Raw genomic sequence first — 25,024 nt, 5'->3', positions numbered from 1 at the left:
GTCTCTAACAGTTTTATTCGTGTTTCTCAGTCTCATAATGGCTTCTTTGACTTTCATTGGCACAACTTTGGTCCTCAAGTTGATAAACAGCAATACAAATTTCCAAAGGTGATGGAAAGACTAGGTGCTGAGAGCTCTCTTCTATCTGCAATAAGGAAGCATTTAAACACACCTAAGCAATTACAAACACCTGTGAAGCCATGTGTCCCAAACATGGGGCCCTGAAATGGGGGGGACTATGTATAAACAGAGCTGTATTTTCTATATGATGAAACCAAAATGTATAAAAAATACCCTTTTATAAAATCTGACAATGTGCACTTTAACCACATGTGATTTTTTCTATTACAAATCTCAAATTGTGGAGTACAGAGGCAAATAAATAATTGATGGGTCTTTGTCCCAAATATTATGGAGAGCACTGTAGGTGACACTTCAGGCTAGAATCCTTCTATTGTCATAGGGGGAGAATTCAGTGTTCATACCACTGGGTTGTAAGCGACCCAACCTGAATGCGAGGTGTTATTCCTCCAGTTTGCATGTGGCCTCACTCTGACAATGTGGGAGGCCCAGGCCAGAGAGGTTTGAATGGGAAGCACAGTTAAAATGTTTAATGCAGATAAGGTGACATTATTTTGAACATTGAGTCTTTGGAACACATTTTCTCAAAAAGCATATTTTTAAGGCAGAACAAGATAAATTCTTGATAAGCATAGGGGGTGAAAGGTTACCAAAGGAAAAAAGGAATGCAGAGTTGATCAATCAGATCAGCCATGATCTCACTGAATGATAGAGAAAGATTGACCAGCTGAGTCACCAACTTGAATTTTAATTTGTATGTTTACATGTACTAATTCAAAGTAACAATTTTTCATATGCTGTAAAATTTGCAACTAATGGAGACATGGTTGGTGGTCCAAGAACCCTTTTGGAATCTGCATCTGGGATTAGGATGTTCAATCTCACCTTTGAAGGATCAGTCCCTTAAATGGTTTGGGAATAGGGTGTAGATCAAGGCCTCCATTTGGGGGATTAGGGGCATCAGATTTTGGGAAGTTGTGCACTTTGGGGCATCTGGGAGTCAAGGCAGAACCATGGCCAATTGTGGATTGACATTGAGATTTGTGGAGCTGGTGAGGCCAGATCTTTATTTTGTGTAGCTTTGCATTATTGTAAAGTTCCATAAGTAGTGCTGGAATGTATAAAGGACACTAAACAGAGCAATACTTTTGTTCAACACAAGGTGGTGGACTTCTAACATGTCACTGTTGCTACACAGTGTGTAATAGTTTCAGGCAATATATCAGTTATCCTCAAACTCAATTGATCTACAAAACTGCCAGAAACGTCAGGATTTATGTGCAGTTGCTGACAACTGTTCATGATGCCCAAACACACTGCCCAGAAGTCTTCCTATTGTTCATTTACTGTTTATTGGCTGCCTTTATTCCTCCCAAATCATCTTTTGGAGATACATACTTAAATTAATGAAATCTGCTCTCCATTATCTGGGTATTATCGGAGTAGACTTGATGGGCCGAATGGCCTAATTCTGCTCTGATCACTTATGAACCTCTATATTTCTGTGCCCCTGTCCACAAGCATTTAAGCCTAATTATATGGATCTGAATTTTTGCAGGAAATCTTTGCCAATTGTTTTGTTCTCCAAATCGTGAGAACCTCAGCATCTCTTCACAAATGTGGAAATCCCCAAGTTACTGCCAGCTGTTTGTAATTTTTTTTCATAATTGCACTCTGTGTCAACATAGAAACCTGCAGCACAGGAACATGCCCTTCAGCCCAAAGTGTATGTGCCAAACATAATGCCAAGATAAACTAATCTACCTACACATGATCCGTACCCCTCCATTACTTGGAAATCCATGTATCTTAAGTGTCCTCTTAAACACCACTATCATAATCTGGCTTCACCACTTCCATCATTTGTTCCAGGCACCTACCACCCTCTGTGTATTTTTTTTTAAATGCCCTGAACATCTAATTTAAACATTGCCCCTCTCACCTTCGAACTATACCCTCCATTCTTTTATATTTCCACACTGGGGAAAAAAGGTCCTTTCAATGCCTCTCATTATTTTATATACTTCTATCACTTCTCCCCACAACCTCTGGCATTCCAGAGAAAACAATCCAAGTTGCTCCAACCTTTCCTTGTAACTCATACCCCTGACCAAGGCAGCATCCCGGCAAAGCTTTTCTGCACCCTCTTCAACGCTTCCACATCCTTCCTGTAATGGGAGACCAGAACTGTATGCAATACTCCAAATGAAGCTTAATCATTTCTTATAGCACTGCAGCACGACTTCCTGACATACTCAATGCCTCAGCCAAGGAGGGCGAGCATACCACATGCCTTTTTTTAAGCACCATCTGTGTTGCCATTTTCATGGAGTTATGGACCTGAACCCCAAGATCCCTCTGCACATTACTGCTGTTAAGGGTCTTAACTGTATTCGTATCCCTTACATTCAACCTCCCAAATGCAACACCTCACACCTGCTGGGATTAAACTCAATTTCCTCACCCATTTCTGTAGTTGGTCTATAATCCCACCTTGCATATTGACAGACTGTCCGTATCTCCAGCAATCTTGGTGTCATCTTCAGATTTACTGACTAACCCATCTACATTTCCATAGACACAAAATACTGGAGTAACGCAGCGGGACAGGCAGCATCTCTGGATAGAAGGAATGGGTGATGTTTCGGGTCGAGAGCCTACTTCAGACTTAGACCTTCTTCATAAACTAACTTTTTGGCCAAGTCATTTATATACATCGCAAACAGTGGTCCCAGCACATATCCCTATGGAACATCATTGATCACAGACCTCCAGCCAGAATAACCCTCTTCCACCGCAACCCTGTGTTCTATGAGTAAGCTAATTCTGAATCCATACTAACAAATCACAGAAGCTGTGTAAGATGCTTAATCTTCTGGATCAGTCCACCATGGAAGACACAAATACAGTACTAAAATCTATGTAGATAATGTCCAGCACCCCACCCAAATCAATTACCATCATCACCTCCTCAAAACACTCAAGTCAAGTTAGTAAGGCATGACTGCCATGTACAAAGTCATGCTGACTGCCCCTAATTGGCCCATTCCCTTCCCAATGGGAGGAAAGCCTATCCTGAAAAATCCTCTCCAATAGCTTCCCTAACATTGACGCGAGGCTCATTGACCTGTAATTCCCTGGATTATTTCCACTTCCTTTTTAAAACAAAGACACAATGTTAGCTACTCTTGAGTCTTCCGAGTCTGGCGAGTGAAGAAGCAAAGGTCTTCATCAAGGACCCTGTAATCTCCTTTCTTGATTCACTTAACTTGGGATAGATCTCCATCTGGCCATGGGGAGCTATCCATCTTAATGCCCTTCAAGAGCCCTACCACTACCTTGAACTGAAACTGCTTACCCTCTTGATTTTAATGTGTATAAAAAGCCTTGGGGTTTTCTTTAATCTCATCTGCCAAGGAGATTTCGTGGTCCCTTTTGAGTTGCCCATCGACCTCTTGAGTTGTTAGCTACTTGCTTTATATTCCTCAAATGCCCTGTCTGATTTCATCATCCTAAGCCTTACATATGGTTCCTTTTCTTTTTTGACCAATTTTTCTGACTCTGGTTATCCAAGGTTCCCCAACTTGCCATTCTTTTCCTTCCTCCTTACTGGAACGTGCCAGTACTGAACTGATCAACTGGCCTTTAAACAACTCCCACATCTCAGATGTGGACTTGCAAAAGAACAACTGTCCCCATGTTAATTAGCTCCTGCCAGTTTAATATCTTTCCCCCAAGGTCCAGAGTTATTCCTGTTCAAAACAATCTTAAAACCTGTAGGCTTATTTCCTAATACCAGGTCCAGTATCCTTCCACGAGTTGGACTGTCCATATACTGTTTTAGGAAGCCCTCTTAGATACAGCTAACAGATTCTGGTCATCAAAGCCTTTTGTACAAAGTAAATCCCAGTCAATATTGGGGCCCTTCTTCAGATTTAAGATTCTCCATCAGTTTGAAGAAGGGTCCCAACCCAAAATAATGTCTGCCCATTTCCCTACACAGATGCTACCTGACCTCCCAAGTTACTCCAGAAGTATGTTTTTTTCACTCATGAGACTGCAGATGCTAGAATCATGTGAACTCAGACAAGATTGTGAGCTATATGAAAATTAAGCAGATAATTCTGTGGCATTTTTTTTTACAGAGTCAATTCTAATGTTATAGCAAACATTTTTTGAGTAGAATAATTTACATTTAAAACATGCTTTTCACTCTTCAACAATCCTGATTCCTTTTTGCAATTGGTTTGAGGTGAAAATATGTTAGAGATACAATTGTTCATGCAGCACATACATGTTGCCTTTCTGCATTTACAAGTTGCAAAGTCTGCAGCAAAGCTTTATAATTTAAACATTGACACTATCACAGCCACAATAAATCAAATCAACTGTTTGCTTTGTAACTTATCCATTAATAATTTTGCATTGGGTGTGTTGCTAGGTGATTGTACCATTGGAGTTGGTCAGAATTATGATAAATGAAATGTGAAAAACAAATTGTCCTTACGATTGTCAAAACGCTTGTTCAAATAGATTTAGTAAAGCCAGAAGAAGGGGTTATGAAATTTTTGTTTTTCAAAGCATTCTATGAAGGGTGGAGTGAATTAGATACGTTTCTTAAATATTTAGGCAAGTTAAGCTAATTGAACAGAGCATATTTACAATATCATGCTATGTAGAAAAGCTGAGATCACACTGTGTAAAAAAAGAACAAATATAATCTAGCACAATTGTAACATAAATTGTAGAGAACAATTACATTAGAGCTGATGTCCATTGTGTGTGAAAGAGATACATGAATAAACTTGCAAATGTAATAGACTTACAAACCTGCAACTATCGTGATTGGATTGTTGACTGCAGTCTATATACTAAAACTCTTGTTTGTTTGTTTGTTTGTTCCTGAACTATAGCCAAAACGGTACACAATTTTAGGCCCACCTTACTCACCGTTGTCCCTTTGGTGCAAATGGAAGAAGGATAAGGGGGGTTGAGGGGAATGGAGTGGGAGGGGAGGGAAGGGGGAGAGGGAGGAGGGTGCTGCACCAATGCAGGAGAGGTTTGGGCCCAACTTGCTCAATTGTTAGATATCTTTCAGCTAGGTGAATGAATTTTTAAAAACCTGTACAGTTTTGGTTAACGGGTTGTTCAGGTTTTATTTTGGAAAATTCCCCCATGAATGCTATCCATACCAACAGTTTTCAATTGCAAATAAATTTAATTACAAGGTTCATGCTTTGCGGATATTTATATAGAGCGCTTTTACATTGCTCCCTTTCTCAAACAGTTTTTTATTAAGATTATTTCCTCTTCAATGAAAACCATTAACCATCTAACCTCTAGCAAACTGGGCAACAGCAATAACCAGTCCTATAACCAAGCAGAATGCCTCTGCAATCCATTAAGTATATATGATTTAGGAATCAGCCATGATCTTACTGAATGTCAGAACAGGTTCAATGTGTCATGGGAGTTACATTTAGTCCTAAATCATATAGACATATACTTAATGGATTGCGGAGGCATGCTGCTTGGCTATAGAACTGGTTATTGCTGTTGCACAGTTTGCCACTGCTACATGTCTAATGTTTCAGCCTTTGCACCACAAGCTATGGTTAAAGTATTCTAAGAGCCCAGGCCTAGTGTTCGCACTACGATCTAAAAGTAAAGTACTGAACAAGTAATGATTCTGGACAAAAGACAATTTATCTATTTTTTTTATTTTTTTGTTAAATTGCATGGATACATATAGATTTGTTCTGCGGTCTTGGCTGCCTTTTTCAATTGTAATGATAGCCTTGAAACCATTCAAGCAATACAGAAATTTATCCACTTGCATTAACGTACAACAAAGTAATTTATAACACCCCAGAATGTATAATGGAATAAAATGCAGTGTTAGATTTATACAATAGGCTAATGGTTCTGTGCAGTATATTATTCAAGGTAACACAGTTTATATCCCCAATGTTCAAGCAGACATGTACACATTTGGTCACAAATACTAACAAGAAGGTCTAGCTCCATAATTTCAGAGTTGCTTATAGTATTGAACTAAAAAAAAGCGCACTGGGAATAATTTCTTCAGCCATAAAGGATAAAGATTAAAATGAACACTGTACTTAATGATCAGTTTCATCCATTTGAATCGGAGTTCCTTTATATCCTACAAACATGGTTTAAGTGAACTGACTGATGAGCAGATATTACTAAAATTAAAATGGTTGAATTTATTTCTGGATAGTCAATTAGGATGATTTAATTTTCAGAGCACTCTTTAATTCTTGTCACAATTAAGTAATTGTCACAAGTTATTTTGAATATAAATAGAATTTAATCCTCTTTACTCTAAATCACCAAGAAATTCTATACATCTTAAAATATATATTTGCAATGTCAATAATCCACAATCAAACTACAAAATGATCTCAAAACAAAAGGTCATCCATTTTTTATGAAATATTTCATTCATCACTGGTAATGTTTCTTGCCTTTAGTGTACCTATACTTAAGTATATGTACATGGAAATGAGAACAATCACAAATAAAAGGCAGTGCTCTTGTGTGCTGCTACTAAATTATTGCTGTTAAAGTGAAACTGGCACAATAAGCATAGCGGAAAAAGCCTTTCATACAGGGTAAACAAACATCACCATTCTATATGCAGATAAAAAAACACTTGTTCATCAACTGGACAGTGGTTTAGCTTGCATTTAATTTATTTTTCAATTTTCATGCTCTGTTCTTCATACCAACCACCTTTAAGCCTAATATGCAATTTATTTCCATTCTAATATTAAAAGGTAAAATCCTCACACCTTAAGTCTTCAACAATACAGTTAATAAAATAATAAACAAAGATTAACACAAACTGATACCGATTCCCCGCAAAATATCACGTTTTGTGGCTAATCAAGGCTAAGAAAGGACACCGTAAAATTAAGAAAATGTTGATTAACCTAGGTGACAAAAATAGTAAATACTTCCCGATGTATTCAATTAGTCTTCAGTAGGCCGAAAGATGTTCCTAATAGGAAAATACAAAGAGACTAGACTTCATGGAGTGCGACTCCAGGGTTCAGTCCTTACCTACTGTGAAAATACAAGGCAACAGTACCTTTAATATCAACAAGTTTAAACACTTCCATAATTTACTCACATTGCCAGTAAAAGCTTGCTAAGAAAGAGTACACAGTTCATCAGCATTCTTCTAGTAATGCAACTGATGCAAGAGTTAACTTAAAATGATATAAAACATACCTGTTTCCTTATTTACTTTCTGCTACTATTTTCAAAGAAAGTAGTCCTGTGTTCTTTAGTTGGTGAATTAAGTTTACTATCATGTAACAGGCCCAGAATTGGATAGTCAAGGTATCTGCATTGTAAACAAGGGGTAAAATTACTCTTCAGGAGCCAAAGACTACAATTCACATCTCAAGAGAAAAATACGGAGAAAATGGAAAATAAATTAAAAATTAATATGTATTTTTGGCATTTATTTCATGCAACCCTTGTTTGATTAATTGAAAACATTTAAAGATTATTCTGGTTAATTTTTCCACTGACAGAGAAAAATGCAGTACATTTTCTTGAAGCCATCAACCTTTCAAAGTAAATTAAGGCAGAAGCACAATGTTCTCAGAACCCCAATCATTGCACTGTATACACAAAGTGTAACGTGATGAGTCAGCAACTGCCCTGATTTTACTCAAGTTCAATTATAACACTCAGTGTGCATGCTATTTTTCAAAACCATCAGACAACCAGAAAAGAGCACAGGTAAATTGCAGCCTTATTTATACATTAAAAAAAATAATAGAATACCAATATTTATTGAATCAAATTAAAATGGCCTGCATTGATTCTGAATGTTTTAAAAGTTGATTTAATCGCCAGAGAATCAATTTAAAGTTTTCTTCATGTTAAAATTCCACTAAGAGCTTTGCTTCATCTTTGTAACTGCGTCCAGTCCTTGTGCTCCTTGGATCACTTCCCTTCTCCACTTGTAGTATCTTGAGCGTTTGAAGTTTCTCTCATCCCACCACTGCTGAGATGCAAGCTTCATCAAGTATACAATTAGTCAACTTGGGTCCTACTACGTTCCTATTATTCCAATTAATTTGAGCACAAATGATTGTCTTTTTTACCTCAGCACCACTTCCCTGCATAAACCCATACCTTTCAATCTCTGTTTTGAAGATACTTTTTGAATGAGCCTACTACCCCTCTTGGGCGGGGAATCTAATCATGCACTACATATTTGGCATAGACATTTTTATCTTGGCTCAGTCCTGAATGTTTTTAGAATCCTATCCATGATTCCAGGTAGCCAGGGTGCAGAAAACATCATTCCCACATTTAACTTATCAGAGGCCCTACCGTTGTACCCCTGCACCCACATCTCAACAAGCTCCAGACCAGCCATTATACAGACTGTTTCTGGGCCATTTTTGTTAATGGTAAGGAATCCATGTGTCCCAGTCTTCTCCAGGCCCCAACATTCCTCCTCCAAGTGGACTCTTCCTTCTAGCCTCTCAGGATCTTTTTATTTCCAACTGCTGGCACGTCATCAAATGTTTTGACTTCTCCCCTTATCTACTTCTCACCCATTCTGAATGCACAGCCCTCCGCTCACTCAGCCACAATCCCAACATTGTTATTAAACCCGCTGACATGGGAGGTGCCGCTGTAGTCTGGCAGGCTGACCTCTACCATGCTGAGGACAGGCGCCAGCTCTCAGACACCACCTCATACCAACCCCTTGAACATGACCCCCTGAATGAACATCACGCCATCATCTCCCAGACTCTTTCTAATCTCATCACCTCTGGCAATCTTCCCTCCACAGCCTCCAACCTTATTGTACCCAACCCTGCACTGCCCACTTCGAACTCCTCCTCCCTAAAATCCACAACTGGCAGACTCCTGCCCCACTGAACACATCTCCACATGGCATGATTCCATCCTATTCCCACTGGTATAATTCCTGCCCACCTACATCAGAGGCTCCTCACATGCTCTTCAACTCTTGAATAATTTTCAATTTCTAGGCCTCCTGTTGCCTTATCTTTACCATGGACATCCAGTCCCATTACACCTCCATCCTCCACATGAAAGGTCTTAAGATCTCTCCCCCCCCCCCAATCAGTCCTTTCCGAAACATCACCTATCCATGTTTTCCAGGAATGCTGCCCGACATGCTGAGTTACTCCAGTACTTTGTGTCTTATTTTTTTACTAACCTATTAAGCTCCATAAGAATTAGTATTTTTCAATATCACTTCCTATTCTTCAGCTTGAGTATAGGCTCAGTTCATGTAACCTATCCCCATACAACAAACCTGCCAACCCAGGAATGAATGGTTTTATCTCCTTGGCTAGGAGCATAGTTCTGTACACAAGATTGTCGGTGCAGTCTCATCAGGATCCATAATAATCTGAGTTAAATTATTCTCTTCCAATAAAGTCATTGAAAAACTATAACATCTCTCAGCCACTCCATATTAACTTCAGAATTCACTTTTGTGACCATGATGGATTTTGATACTGAAATAGGTTTGACATCAGGATGCAATGCAAAAATACCATTATTTCTACCACAATTATCAGACACTAAATCATGTTTTATAAACAAATAACTAATCCCTGGGGAGCTCTGTACATCACCAATGCAGCCTTTTCTGTGAAATATCCTATGTATGTCTTCCTTGAAAGCTCATGAGAATGTGACATCTTCCAATGATTTTATTTGATCAAGATTACAATTAAATTGCCTTAAACTAGTAACAAATCATGATTGGTATACTTCAGTTTTGGAAAGTAATATTGTTAACTTTTTAAAAGGAATGGCTGACAGGCCAGTTGTAGCCCAATAATCTTACACTTTTTAACTAATGTCAATATGCATTACCGCTTTGTGATGATGGTGCGTGTCACATTGTTGGACCCATGTTGTGAAGATCTGAGTCTCATGATTTCCTAAAAAAAGGAAATTGTAAATTATGAATAATTCATGTTTGGAATTTCAGTCATAAATCTTCATGCTGGAGAACTCTTAAAATATCATTCAATGTCCAGGTGCGCATATTCCCCTTAGATTGAGAACTGCTATCAGACATTCTTGCCATAGGTTTCCTGCTTTAGGAACCCCATCAGGAAAAAAAAAAATTGTTATGGTTCAGGCATAATATTGTCCTGTCCAAACAATATCTACCTCCTGGTTTTGGTTAAGTAATACTGTCCATGCTAGCCTCCAACAGAATTGGAATAACATTCTCATACATGCCAAGAAATGACCATTTCAAGCAAGAGGAAGCCTGGTCATCTCACTGTTTGTCAAAGTCTCCTCGGCAGTATCTTGATTGCGGCATTAATCTGAAACGTAACTGAACAGTTGGTCAGAGATTACCACAGATGAAGTGGGCTGAAAGGAGCAGATGATTGAAGCGAGAGTAGGTAAGGAGAAAACTATCATTAACAATGGCACCCACACGGAGGAAGAATGTGGATGCCTTAGGTTCTCTAGTAATAGCCTAGAGAGGGTAAAACATTTGACTAAAATGTCACAACCGTCCAGCTGAGACCTGCTTCAGTATTCTCATGAGCCACTAAAGGTGCAGAGAAGTATGCACTAATGCTGCCAAACACTCTCTTAATATCACTACACCTACAAGTAGGTTCCAAGGGAGCATTTAATATGCATGGAAGTGCCGACAGCAGTTTTTGTCTGCTGTCTCCCACTCTAACCTGAGAATGGCCCTCCAAGCTTAAGTATTTAGGTATACTTGATCTAACTCAACAATGACTGCAAATAGAACAAATGCTTAGTAGCTCTAAGGCTTGTTTATTTTTAAAATGGGTGTTAATAATTCCAGAACGTCTCATTATGGAAGGATAGCTCGAGACTGACACTCACTGCTGAACTAAGTGAAGCAGATTGACCTTACTGCAGTATTCTCCTGACAAATTTAAAATATCTCATTACTTCCTGGACTTATTTTTGTTGTTTTTATACCATTTATTTTTGCTTAACTTGTTTTAAATATACATTTGCACTCATTTTTACATTCTTGGGAAAGATGACAAATCCATTCTAGATTATAAAAGATCTAACTGCACTGTGCATCAACTCCACAGTCAAAAAGGCCCAACAGAGGATGTATTTCCTGCAGCAGCTGAGAAAACAATCTGCCACAGGCAATGATGGTCCAGTTATATACTGCCATCATAGTCTATCCTCACCTTCTCCATCATGGTCTGGTTTGGCTCAGCCACCAAGCATGATATCCGGAGGCTGCAGTGCATCATTCGATCGGCTGAGAAGGTTGATGGCTGCAACCTTCCCCCCATCAACGAACTGTACACTGCAAGGGCCAGGAACAGAGCGGGTAAGATCATCTCTGACCCCTCTCACCCTGGCCACAAACTCTTTGAAGCACTTCCTTCTGGAAGGCAACTCCGGACTGTCAAAGTCGCCACAGCCAGGCATAAAAACAGCTTTTTTTCCCACAAGCAGTAGCTCTACTCAACAGCCATAAGTCTGTAGCCTCCTTGGGCTCTGGTATTTTATTTCATTCTTCATATGTTTAAATTATGTTTTATTTGTAATTGTCTACTGTATATTGTGTTGTTACTTGTGAGCAAAGCACCAAGGCAAATTCCTTGTATGTATACATATTTGGCTAATAAAATTTATTCAATTCAATTCAATTCAATTTAGTTTAAAGATACAGTGTGGAAACAGACCTTTTGGCCCACCGAGTCCTTGCCAACCAATAATCACCAGTACACCAGTTATATGTTATCCCACTTTCGCATTCTACACACTAGGGGCAAATTAAAGAAGCAAATCAACCTACAAACCTGCACGTTTGGAATGTGGGAGGAAAGTGGATCACCCGGAGAAAACCAATATGGTTACAAGGAGAACGTACAAACTCAACAGAGGCAACACTCAAGGACAGGATCGATCCAGGGTCTCTGGCGCTAGGAGGCAGCAGATCTATCGCTGAGCCACTGTACTGCCCCACTTGTTGATAGGCAAGGTTACAATCAGCACTGGTTGCTGAATGCTGCCTGAAATCATATCCATAAGCTGTACGGTAGCACTCATTCATGAATTAGAAACACACAGCATCAAGACAGCTTCCTGCTGCAGGGTATAGTCAGGTTTATGTGTGTCATTTCTATAGGTTTTTGCTAGTGTATTTGGCTCCCAGCAAGTGGTGATTAAATTATATTATATTTGTAAATAGCCAACTCTTTTTATCTTCAATTATAGGCTATAAATGTGCCTGCTTACGAAAATGATTTGTCAATGACAGCAGTATTTCTTTTCAACCAGTGAAAGCAGGCACACCACCCCATCCCCAACAGCCTCAGTATTTAAGTCGCTGCTCTACTTGTTACAAACCTTTTCTTTCTTTTCAGTCGCAGCTAGATTATCATCAGGCCTGGAGCTCAAATAGGAGTAATATTTCTGAAGTGGTAATAGGCTGAATTACACTATTATGTTAAAGTCCTGAAGGTACTATCAGTTGGCAAGTTATCAAAAGAAGTACTTCATATCTGGTTGCAAACCTAGACGTGTCTGTAAGATTATCTAATATTGACAGGACTCCTGCAATGAGCTCAGGGAATGCAGCATAACTGAACACCATGATCTTAGTTTGCTGGGTTAAAGCTTGATAGACCACAATGCTTCACACTGCAAAGGTCGAATGAAATGTGCAGTGATACTTTTCACAGGTGGAAAGTAATATGCATTAATCATCACAGTATTTCCATACATTCCCCTATAAACAGTGGCAGAACTGGCATGGTGTTTAGGTTGAGGTGGGGTATGGTAACCTCCTAGTTTGGGGCAGTTGGACTGTTGAAAGATCCCAAGAATGCAACAATAATTTACAAAACTGGAGGAGAAAGAATTAATTTGATTTTCAAGATGCATAATATAATTTTGTACAAACTACAAAAATAACCCTAATCCACACAATTTTTTCAGACAAAATCCAAGAGAAAACAGTTTACAGATGATACATCACTGTTGAATTTCTCCAGATGCTGCTGCTAAAACCACAAGGAAGATCAAGAAAATGTAACAGAAGTTCCATACCACTAACAGCAAAAGCTACAAAGATAGCAAGGAAATCAAGAACAAAGTCTTGGAATGAGGCAGAATGAGCTGAAATGTCACATTTGAGTTTGGCCAAATTACAGATCTGCTGCAATCTATTTGAGATATAAGCAGAGTAAGTTGCAACAAAATACTGCAGTTGCTGGAAATCTGGAATGTAGAATAGAAAATACTGGAAGCAACTCAACGAATCAGGCAGCATCTATGGAGTGAGAAGCAGAATTAATGTTTTGGTTCGAGAATCTTTGAATCAAAACTTGCAGTTCCAGTTGAATAACTCTTTAGGGTAAAACTTGTGACACGAGTTAGAATTTACAGTTTATTAAAACTAAAGCTGTTAGCAAAGCTTGGACTGGTGGCAGCAACATGAAATCAGGCAGTTCCAATGTTGCCCAGTCTATTGCCAAGAAACAATGCTTGCTTGGTGGTTCTAAATGTTGATTTTGGACTCTAAGTGTGGGGAAAATATGTAGTCAAAACCCATGCTATCGCTGGGTATCTTAGAGCACTGCAACATTAGTCCAAAACCACAATACTGAACATTGTCCTGCATCTAATTCTACCGCTTCATTCTGATGCTGATGATATGTCAAAGAAATCAGATACAAGCAATGTGATCTTACCTCATTCTTCTGTTGAATAATGGAGTCCTTCTCACTCAGATTGTCATTGTATTGCTTTAATTTAATTTGCATGCTGCTGCTGCTACTGTCTTGTCCGGATGACATTTCATGTCTCAATTTGCTGATTTGTGACTTAAAGAAACCAAGACATTGTGAGTGCATAAAAATGGATATCCACTGTTCAAATGAACAATATAGCCTCCCCTTAAAAACAGCATTGCAAAGACACCAGACAGTGTCAATTTTTACTCATTATTTTAAAGAACAGCTATAGTGTTATTGTTTCTAAAAGACTTAATACATTTTGTTTTCAAAAATATTTGTTTATGTTTCAGTCCAAATTAATTCAGTTTAAAAAAAAGCATTGGGAAGGCTGTACTGGACAATAAGAATCAATAATCTGCATTTAAACAGCACTTTTAATAGAGACCTAATTAAAAAGTCAGAGAGGCCAAGAAGAACTATAAAGGAGGAAATTGCCAAAGTTTGATCAGGTATGTATCAATGAAAGGAAAGAAATATTGACAAGTGAATGATGTAAATTTGAGAAGTTAAGGTGAAGGTCGGGAAGAAATGATCAGACGCCTGATTGGCTTGTTGTCGGTGGGGATAGGATTAGTGCTCAAAGGTTAAATAAATGGGTAAGAGTGAAGCCTTTCCATTGGGATTTATATACAAGATGCAATTTTTTAATTCAGCAGATTCAAGGCAGGAAGGAAGGAATCATCGGGAGTTATGTTCAGTTGCAAGAACCTTGAGTTTTTTTTGTGGAAAAGATTGAGGGTGATAATCTTGAATGGAAAGGTGGTCATACAAGAGAAGGAGCCTTAAAAAAATCAGATAGCAAAACAGCTAAAAACTGCAACTACGTGAATGGCACCTTAGGTTTGAGGCATCATGATTGCAGGAAGCTGGAGTGGTATAAATCTCTTGCTTGGAAGCTATTTAGATTCCTTCCAAAAGTCTGTATGAGATTTGTGTGTCTATGACCTTTGTTGTTTCCGCAAAAAAAAGTTTGTTCTATGTGATTTAACCTTTATTCGTACATGTTGGCTCAAATTTCTCAAGACTCCCACTCACTCCTGAATTATAGATTCTAGTATTTTTGCCCTCAAAAGGTGTTAAAGACTAATGGAAATTTCCGGAGAGGGTCAAACAAGCAAGTTCCTGCTGGGAGAATCACACCAGGAAAGTCCTTATTTTTCAAAATGGTGGTTTATAGTCAGCTATTGGCTTGTTGTTCAATAAAAATTCCAGCCCACTGATTTCCATTTTTCACAAAAGAAGGTGGCCATTTTGATCTTTGAATCCTACTGGCCTGATGTGATAGTAACTGCAACTTCTCTTTCTCAGATACCTGTTTAGCCCCATGTACCATCAACTGAATTTGACTTCCCCATCATCCACACTGGCAGTGCATTCGACCCAAATCATTCATTGTCTAAAATAAAACTGATGTCACTTTTGATTCTCCTGCCGATCACCTTCGTTTTATGACCCCAAGTTCTTGACCTCCCAGTCAATGGGGGAAAAAGTTCAATATTTAATCTCTACCTGCAAGATTTTAAATATCGCCACTGGATTTCCTCACAACTTTCTCCAAGTCTAAGAACCACCCCAGCCTCTCTATTCTATCCACATCTCCTTGAAAGAAAGGCTGCATGTAACCCATCTGTATTAGTTTTCTAATAACGATAACTTTGTATTAATTGGCTATCTATATTTTAATTGGACTGTGGAGTTCCTTGCCCTTAATATTGATTTTCAAGTAAAGTAATTTATTTAAATACACCACACACCAGCAATGGGAGAATCAGTTTCCATGTTACCTTTTCAATTTTATGTCCAATTTCCTCTACAGATAGATGTTCCCTGGCAAGAGTATTGAGGCAAATTCGACAGATCTTGCAACCAACCCAGCCACAATCTCCTCTAACCATGTGGTAAGATTTTACAACTTTCAACATGGGCTAACAGCATGAAATTAATTTCCTTACCCTCAAAACATTGATTTCCTTGTCCTTTTCTTCACGGAGTACATTGACCATTTCATAGTGATTATTTGAAATGTCAGTGTTAAATGTTGTAGTGGATTGACGCTTCATGAGCTGTAAACAACAAATAATATTGTCAGTGTAAAAACATAGTTGTGTGGCAATTTGAAAAAATTAACTCAGGTAGCATCTCTAGAGAACATGAATAGGTTTTATTAGGTTGGGACCCCTCTTCAAAATGATTGTGATGGGGGACAGAAAGCTATTATAGATGGGGGGGAGTGGGAGGATGCAGGACAAACGTGGCAAGTGTTAGGTGGGTGGGTTGGACAAAGGCCTGACATGAAAAGATGAAAGGATGAATAGTGTGAGAAAAGGATAAAAATCACCTTGCATTTGTTTGAGAAGCAAGCCCTCAGTAAGTTCTTGCATTAGTTTATCAAAAGAATATAAAATGAGCAGATTGAGGAGGGGAAAGGAACTGGGAAAGTGGAAAGAAAGGTGTGCGCAGGCTCAGGTGATGGGAGGGCAGGGTGGATGAAAGAGAGGAGGGGTTACTGAAATTGGAGAACTTAATGTTCATGATGCTGGATTATAAGCTACCCAAGCGGAATACGAGGTGCTATTCTCTTGTGCTTTATTGCATAAACAAATATATAAGATACTTACACTCAAGGTCCAAGTGGGGCATGCATGTATATGGTCGCAAATATATCAAAGCTAGACTTTTCAAATGCATTGGATACATATATAAAACTAAAACTAGATTAATTTATCCTAAAATAATGTGAAAAGCTATTAAAATAAACACACAAATTCAGATAAGAGGAAGGGAAATAATTTGATTTCTTGAACAGTTTTCTGTACTTTCTTCATTCACCAGACAAACATTCCCTCCTTTTTCCTGGTGGAGTCTTGTTCCCTGGGAGGTTATAGTGGGCTACACTTATCCTTGGGTGTTATTTTAGTATAAATCAATTTGTAGGAGTAGTAAAACATCATGGTCCTGATATTCATATGAAATGCCATGTGTAACTGTGGGATTTCTTTATGCAGTCATCATGAAGTTGGGAACCTTGCATAAGAGCGCCTAAACAAGCAAGTTGTGAACTTCATGACAGATCCATGCTTCCATCATCCAACTGTGCACTGTCGTAGTCCCAGAAGTAGACCACAACTTCCTGATTATGCTGAGAAATCTACCTCCTTCATCTAATCCATTTTAGACCTGGTACAGATTTATTGCATTTATTTGAAATGAAGACGAATGGCTGCAAGTGAAAAAGGTAACATTTTTTTTTCTTTTTATTTCTTCATTTTTTAAGAATATGTGCATTGCTGGGAAGACCACCATAGATTGTCCAACTCTACTTGCCCTTGCAAAGGTGGTGGTGAGCCACCTTAAACTGCTGCTGATCATCAGGTGAAGGCACTCCCACAGTGCGAGTGGATGGAATGTTCCTGGGCTTAGACCAAGTGAAAAAGAAAAACAGTAGTATATTTACAAGTAAGTTTGGTGTATCACTTGGAGAGAAACCTGGAGCTGGTGATACACAAAATAATAATATATTCCTTTATTCGTCCCACACCAGGGAAATTTACAGTGTTACAGCAGCAAAGTGGATAGCAAGAGATCATTCATTATAAATAAAAGATACATAAATTGTCATCAGTTTTCTGTGTGTCCTTAGCTGTTATTGTTGACTCGTCTGCTGGGAGCAGTGCTGGTTGTGCAGTCTCACAGCAGCGGGAAGGAAGGATCTCCTATATCTCTCCTTCACGCACTTGGGGTGAAGGAGTCTATCACTGAAGGAGCTACTCAGTGCAGTGACCTGCATGGGGTGGGAGTCGTTGTCCAGCAGCGATGTTAGCTTTGCCATCATCCTCCTCTCTCCCACCACCTGCACTGTCGAGTGGGAAACCCAGGACAGAGCTGGCCTTCCTGACCAGCTTGTCGAGTCTCTTCCCTTCCACCGCTGAGATGTTGCTGCTCCAGCAGACCACTCCATAGAAGATGGCCGATGCAACCACCGTGTTGTAGAAGGTCCTTAGGAGTGCCCCCTGCACTCCAAAGGACCTGAGTCTCCTTAGCAGATAAAGTCTGCTCTGGCCCTTTCTGTATAGCGCATCGGTGTTTTCAGTCCAGTCCAGTTTATTGTTGAGGTAGACACCCAGGTACTTATAAGAATCCACCCTCTCGATGTCCATTCCCTGGATGTTCACCGGTGTCGATGGGACCTGGCTGCGCCTGCGGAAATCTACCACCATCTCCCTGGTTTTCCCCGCATTGATCTGGAGGCAGTTCCGCTGGCACCAGTCCACAAACTCCTTGATCAGTTTTCTATACGCCCTGTCCTCGTCGCCCGCAATGAGGCCGACGATGGCAGAGTCGTCAGAGAACTTCTGTAGATAGGAGTCTGCCGAGCTGTGCCTGAAGTCCGCAGGGTGAACAAGAATGGCGCTAGCACTGTTCCCTGCGGAACCCCAGTGCTGCAGACCACCCTGTCCGAGACCAGGTCCTTTGTCCTCACATACTGTGGTCGGTTGGTGAGGTAGTCCAGACTCCAGGATGTGAGGTGGTGATCCACTCCTGTGCGCTCCAGCTTGCCCCCCAGGCTGGATGGTGTTGAATGCACTGGAGAAATCAAAGAACATGATTCTCACAGTGCTATCCGGCCTCTCCAGGTGTGAGAGAGCTCTGTTCCGCAGGTGGATGATGGCGTCCTCCACCCCGATGCGAGTCTGGTAGACGAACTGCAGCGGATCCATTGATGGTCTCACCAGGGGGGCGGAGATGGGCGACGACCAGACGCTCCAGTGTCTTCATCAGGTGTGATGTCAGTGCCACCGGCCTGTAGCTGTTGAGTTCCTTCGGGTGCGGCGTCTTTGGTACCGGTACCACGCAGGATGTTTTCCACAGCTGTGGAACTCTCCCCAGTTTCAGGCTCAGATTGAAGACATGCTCCACTATTCCGCACAGCTGGTCTGCACAGGACACGAGGAGCCTCGAACTGATGCCATCCGGACCAGCCGCCTTCCTCGCATTGATCTTCCTGAGCTCATTTCTCACCTGGTCTGTGGAGAAAGACAGATTGGAGCACAGGGGCTGGGTGCTCAAGGGTGTGAGAGGAGGAGGGGGTGTGGGGAGGGATGGTGTGGGGGGAGGTGGGGTTGGGGCAGGAGAAGCAGAAGCAGTGGGTGGTGACTGTGACCCAAGTGCTGTGGGAGGGGAGGTGGGGCAGTGTACTGGACGTGCAGACAAGGGGGGGCTGCAGCAGGGGTGATTGGACCGGGGGAGGGGTAGGTGACTGATCGAACCTGTTGAAGAAAAGGTTCAGATCATTCACCACTTCTGGTCCCCCACGGCCCGGGAGTCCGGTTCCTTGTACCCAGAGATGGTTTTCAGGCCTCTCCAGACTCCTCTGCTGTTGTTCCTCTGCAGCTGGTCCTCCATCTTTGTCCTGTAGCTGTTCTTCCCCTCTCTGATCTTCCTCCTCAGCTCCTTTTGCACAGCTTTCAGTTCCTCGTTATTTCCTGACTTAAAGGCCCTCTTTTTCTCCTTAAGGAGATCCTTTATGCCAGGGTTGACCCAGGGTTTGTTGTTGGAGAAACACCGTACAGTCCTGGTGGGTACAGTGTTCTCCACACACAAGTTAATATAGTCTGTGATGTACTGGGTTAGACCGTCAATGTCCTCCCCATGGGGATCACGGAAACATTCCTATTGCCCTGGCCTAATTCAATGGTAGATATTGGGGGTTTAGAAAATATTATAGGTAGCTTTGATAAGTAAGCGGAGTTTGTTTTGATTTGACTGCTGTTATTGCACACCAATGGTAAAAAAAAAATGTAAGTGGGCGACTTTGGGCTGGATGGTGTTGAGCTATTAGGCAAGTGTAAAGTATTCCATCACCCTTCTGACTTATGCATTACAAACAGAGGAAAGGCTTTGGAGTGTCAGATTGCAAGTCAATGTCCAATGTCCAACCCAGCCTCTGAGCTGTTGTTGCAGCCAGTGCTCAGGCAGCAGTTGCGTTGTCTATAATGGGATATTGACAGATTGATATTGGGGGCGTGATGAAGATAATGCTATTAAATGTCAAGGTTCAGTTATGTCATCTAAAGGTAATAAACCCTATTAATTAAAATAATTTAAATACACTTAATTTGTGTTTTCTATTCCTTTAAAAATGTTTTTATTATGTTTGAATATCTCCTACATTCAAGTTATTGGACATTCACAATCTTAATTTAGCTTGCCAGCCTGTTCACCATGGGGCATGGCCTATCTGGGTGCCAAATCATTTTAGTGCTCAGAGCTTGCTGCTCTGCTCACTCAGCAAGTTCTCATCAGGAAGATTCACTCATGAGGGCAGGGGCTTGGCTCATTCCTCCCATTAAATTCTGGCCTTTCACATGTTTATCTTGTTATTCACTTAAAAATCATAATACCGTGAACCACCAAGTGGATGACAGAGCAGTTGTCCTCTTAGGCAATGACCAGCCAATGACCAGCCAATGACCAGCCAATGAATGGATACAGTGTGTCGATGGAAAAGGGTGCTTTCGCTTTCCTTTATTTGAAAAATATTTGCATACTTAATTGCATAGAGATGTTCTTGTCCTTACCTGCTGACGAAGTAACTCGTTTTCTTGTTCTAGACCTCTCTTGCCAAATTCCAACTCTTTCATGCGGAATTCCTTATCTGCCTCAGAATTTCTCAGAGTTAATATCAAATCCTCAAGGGATCGATGATTTGAACCACTCTCTTTTATGGTACTCTAAATAAAAGGAGAGACACCATGGAGAGTTATGCCCCTTAAACATCATTTTATATCCACATTTAATACTTCATTTTGTAATACAGCACACTGTCAACTAATCCAACAAAACCCATTGGAATTATCAAACTAGTGCAGTTTTGTTCATGTGAAAATTATTGACTTGGTTGTTTGTGAAAAAATAAGCACTTGTGATATCATTTAAAATGCCTAGCATTTTTGTTACCAAAGGCCAGCATTTAGTACCACTCAAAACTGCCACGGACACAGTGATGGTAAGCTGCCTTGTTGAACTACTGCAGCTATTTTCTCTGCTGCTATTCTACGACATACAGGATTGCGACATAGCAATGATGATATATGATGATACAATAAAGATGATATCTGTTGGCTGGTTAACACGCAACAAAAAGCTTTTCACTGTACCTCGGTACACGTGCCAATAAACTAAACTGAAACTGATATTTTCAAGTTAAGGTAGTGGAAAATGTGGAGGAAACCTACAGGTGCTGGTGTTCCCATTTCTTGCTGCCATTGCCCTTTTCTTGGTGGTAGAAGTCACACATTTGGGGGGAGTGCTGTGGAGTAGCCTAGGGTATAGTAGTTTGTGGATGGTACACACTGCAGCCATTGTTTGCTGGTAATGGAGGGGAGAATTAATTTTGTATGACTGGCATCAAACCCATTAATATACTTGAATAAGGTTCTGCAGTACTATACTTTTGTGGGTCAGCACTTTCAGTTAAACAACTGGTGAGGCTGAGCTTGTGCATCACCGCCTTAGTTTAAATATCTGCACTGATTACATTTTATGTTCTATTTTTACTGCAGATATCAATGACAGGTGATAGATTGTCACAACAGATAAGCAGCAATATTACTTGATTTCCCAAGTAGTAGAATGGGAACAATTTTGCATTTAATAAGTTCTACCTGGTTTATTGCATAACCTTGACCTCTACCTACAGCTTCCTGCATTACATCAATGCCTTGTAATGAATTTTTAAAGATTTCTTGAAGTACGAGTGATAAAATGTAGTCCCAGAGAAATCCAGGTGGTCACAGAAGATATTATGCAATTCCACACAGGCAGCACCAGACGTCTGGACAGATCCCAAAGCACTGGAGCTGAGGCAGCAGCACTGCCCTTTGCACCACTATGCAAATCATTAATCATCAACTACCATTTTCAAATTACCCATTTGCTTTAACATTGAAAAGTGAACACGAGTAAAACATTAATCTCATTACTCTACCTGCAACTGTCGGTTGTTCTCTCGTACGGACTCCAAGAGCTGTAAATATTCTGTCACCTGTTGCGATTTAAAACCCATGTCTCTTTCCAGCATTTCCTTGTCTGTGGTAAGTCTCTGTAGAAGAAAAGGAAGGGATTAAATTAATACAAATTAATACAAATGAAAATATGATATTGATGGGTCAAGTTGAATTGACACCATGATGTAACATTAATACTTTAAATGTATTTATATTTATTATAGAAATGAAAACACATAATGTCTGTAACATTTAAACAATTTGATTTAATTGAAATTTGCAAATGGCAACTCTAGTTTACAAATTCCTCTCCATGATTTGTGCCTCAAGTCAAGTCAAGTCAAGTCAAATTTATTTGTCACATACACATACACGATGTGCAGTGAAATGAAAGTGGCAATGCCTGCGGGTTGTGCACAAAAAGAATTACAGTTACAGCATATAAATAAAGTTAATAAGTTACTATTAGTGTCGACAAAAATTTAGTCTCTGGGGTTATAAAAGTTGACAGTCCTGATGGCCTGTGTGAAGAAGCTCCGTCTCATCCTCTCCGTTTTCACAGCGTGACAGCGGAGGCGTTTGCCTGATCGTAGCATCTGGAACAGTCCGTTACTGGGGTGGCAGGGGTCCCTCATGATCTTACTTGCTCTGGATCTGCACCTCCTGATGTATAGGTCCTGCAGGGGGATGAGTGTAGTTCCCATGGTGCGTTCTGCCGAACGCACTACTCTCTGCAGGGCCATCCTGTCCTGGGCAGAGCTGTTCCCAAACCAGACTGTAATGTTGCCGGACAGGATGCTCTCTACAGCCCCAGAGTAGAAGCAATGAAGGATCTTCAGAGACACTCTGAATTTCCTCAGTTGTCTAAGGTGGTAAAGGCGCTGCTTAGCCTTACCCACCAGTGCGGCAATGTGCGTTGCCCACGTCAGATCCTCTGCGATGCGGACTCCCAAGTATTTAAAACTGCTCACCCTATCCACAAGCGTGCTTCCAATAAAGTATGCACTACCAAACAAAATTAGATAAGTAGAATGATTCATCATAATCAAACTGAATGCTAGTCTCTCTTTCACCAACAAAAAAAGGTCTTGGGCAAGGGACAAAAACAAAATGCTAGAGGAATTCAGCAGGTCAGGCAGCATATATGGAGCGAAATAGACAACGTTTTGAATTAGGACCCTTCTCAAGTCCGAAGAAGGTTTCCGACATGAAACACCATCTGTCTGTTTCCTCCAAAGACGCTGCTTGAACCGCTTAGTTCCTCCAGCAGTTTTTTTTTTTTGCTGGCGATTTATGCATCTGCAGTCTCTTGTGCCTATTTAAAAACCCTTCCATGCTTAAACCTGCTCAGTAAAAAGGGGTATTATATAGAGCAAATTTCCAATGTGCAAGACTTCTGTTCCAATATTATAACAACTTGGACCCTTTGTATCATTTGACATAGAATTTGTGGGCTATTAGCAAAGTCACATGCAAAACATTAACTTTAAATCCTAGATAGACACAAGAAGCTGGAGTAACAGCGGGACAGGTAGCATCTCTGGAGAGCAGGAATTGGTAATGTCTTGGGTCAAGATCCTTCTTCATACTGAGATAAAGAGAGATAAAGAACAATGAATGAAAGATATGCAAAAAAGTAACGATGGTAAAGGAAACAGGCCATTGTTAGCAGTTTGTTGGGTGAAAATGAGAAGCTAGTGCGACTTGGGAGGGGGTGGGATGGAGAGCGAGGGAATGCCGGCCGAGGTTACCTGAAGTTAGAGAAATCAATATTCGTACCACTGAGCTGTCCAAGTGAAATATGAGATCCTAGTTTGCCGCTCCCGTGGGAACTCTTTACTAGCTGTTCACAATGCTCATCAATGACCCCGATTCATGTCAGTTACTACCATATGTAAATATGCCATATGCAGTGGGGATCATAATTTACCAAATAAAACATGGTACATGGATAAAGTTACTAATTCCTTTCAGTGCTTGATTTTTGAATGAGAAATATTGTATCACATCCAGAAATGTTGCAGGTCTGTCAAAGATTAAAATAATTTTGCACAGTGGAACATTACAGAACTTGTGGATAGACACAAAAAGCTGAGTAACTCAGTGGGACAGGCAGCATCTTTAGAGAGAAGGAATGGGCGATGTTTCAGGTTGAGACCCTTCTGCAGACTGTCTGACCAGTCTGAAGAAGGGTCTCGATTCAAAATGTCACCCATTCCTATGTGTCTGCGACTGTCTGCTTGCTGATAGTTATCATGCCCAAACTATTTAACCAATAACACATTTTAATCCTTTCAGACAAGTGAGCAGAGGGGATTAATATATGAATTTGAAGGAAAATAAACGTATTTAAAACTAATTTATTTGAAATGGTAGAACAAATACCTCCCAAAGAATCTATTGGCCTCTTTACGTTCTATTCAATCATTGCAATACAATTAATAATCTCCCTTTACTGCTTTGTTAATATTTTAACAATTTGAGCTGAAACACAGCATTAAAGTTAAAGTTTTAAACATATTAAAGTTAAGATTAGTAACCCAGGTTACTATACATATTTAATTTTGCGTTGCTGGCCAACATATTTTATTAATTATTCTTAACTGAATTGTTACAACTTTTGGACATACTCTTAGGTCGTCCTGAAGATGGAGTAGATCCTCACGTATGCTGCTGAATGTATCCAAAAGAAGTCGCAAGGATTTGTCCACAGTAAACCTTGTCTGGGGATTAAAAAAACATACACAGAATATCAGTCCAATTTATCCACGTTATTCGATACATAAGGAATAGATTTCTGCAAGCTTTACCACCAAACTGAAGAAATCAGACAACTGATGACCCCCAAAAGCCACAGGTAGATTTGCTCTCGCAGTACTTCCTTATGGCTTACCATTATTTAATATGCACTTTAACAACTGCTAATTAACAATACAGTAAAGTACTGTTAATGGATTTTCTGTAAAATTATTAAGCAAAAAACTTTCCTTTAATCTCTTGCTGCAAACCAACAGTGATGTTTGAAGGTTGTTTTGGTTAAACTTTGAGCTCTAATGATAATTACAGCATAACAAGTGGTAAAAGCATCTGAAAAGAACCTGTTTAGAAACCTCCAGCAAAGATCTCTATTTATCA

General features: G+C 40.1%; 1 protein-coding gene across 1 annotated transcript in view; it reads right to left on the bottom strand.

Annotated features, from left to right (window-relative positions):
• Positions 1–5,823: 5,823 nt before the first annotated feature.
• Positions 5,824–25,024, bottom strand: part of pof1b (POF1B actin binding protein) — a 66,331-nt gene continuing 47,130 nt past the window's right edge. Inside the window, exons 9-16 of the mRNA XM_078411941.1 lie at positions 24,520–24,612; positions 21,871–21,984; positions 20,462–20,614; positions 15,836–15,946; positions 13,839–13,970; positions 9,991–10,058; positions 7,342–7,456; positions 5,824–7,173 (exon numbers count right to left, since the gene is read on the bottom strand). Of these exons, the coding sequence (XP_078268067.1) occupies positions 7,354–7,456; positions 9,991–10,058; positions 13,839–13,970; positions 15,836–15,946; positions 20,462–20,614; positions 21,871–21,984; positions 24,520–24,612 (774 nt within the window). The 3' untranslated portion in view covers positions 5,824–7,173; positions 7,342–7,353. The remainder of the gene's footprint in view (positions 7,174–7,341; positions 7,457–9,990; positions 10,059–13,838; positions 13,971–15,835; positions 15,947–20,461; positions 20,615–21,870; positions 21,985–24,519; positions 24,613–25,024) is intronic.

Source organism: Rhinoraja longicauda, chromosome 15 (assembly GCF_053455715.1).
Source record: "Rhinoraja longicauda isolate Sanriku21f chromosome 15, sRhiLon1.1, whole genome shotgun sequence".
Lineage (NCBI taxonomy): Eukaryota > Metazoa > Chordata > Chondrichthyes > Rajiformes > Arhynchobatidae > Rhinoraja > Rhinoraja longicauda.
This window is presented reverse-complemented; position numbering and strand designations above follow the sequence as displayed.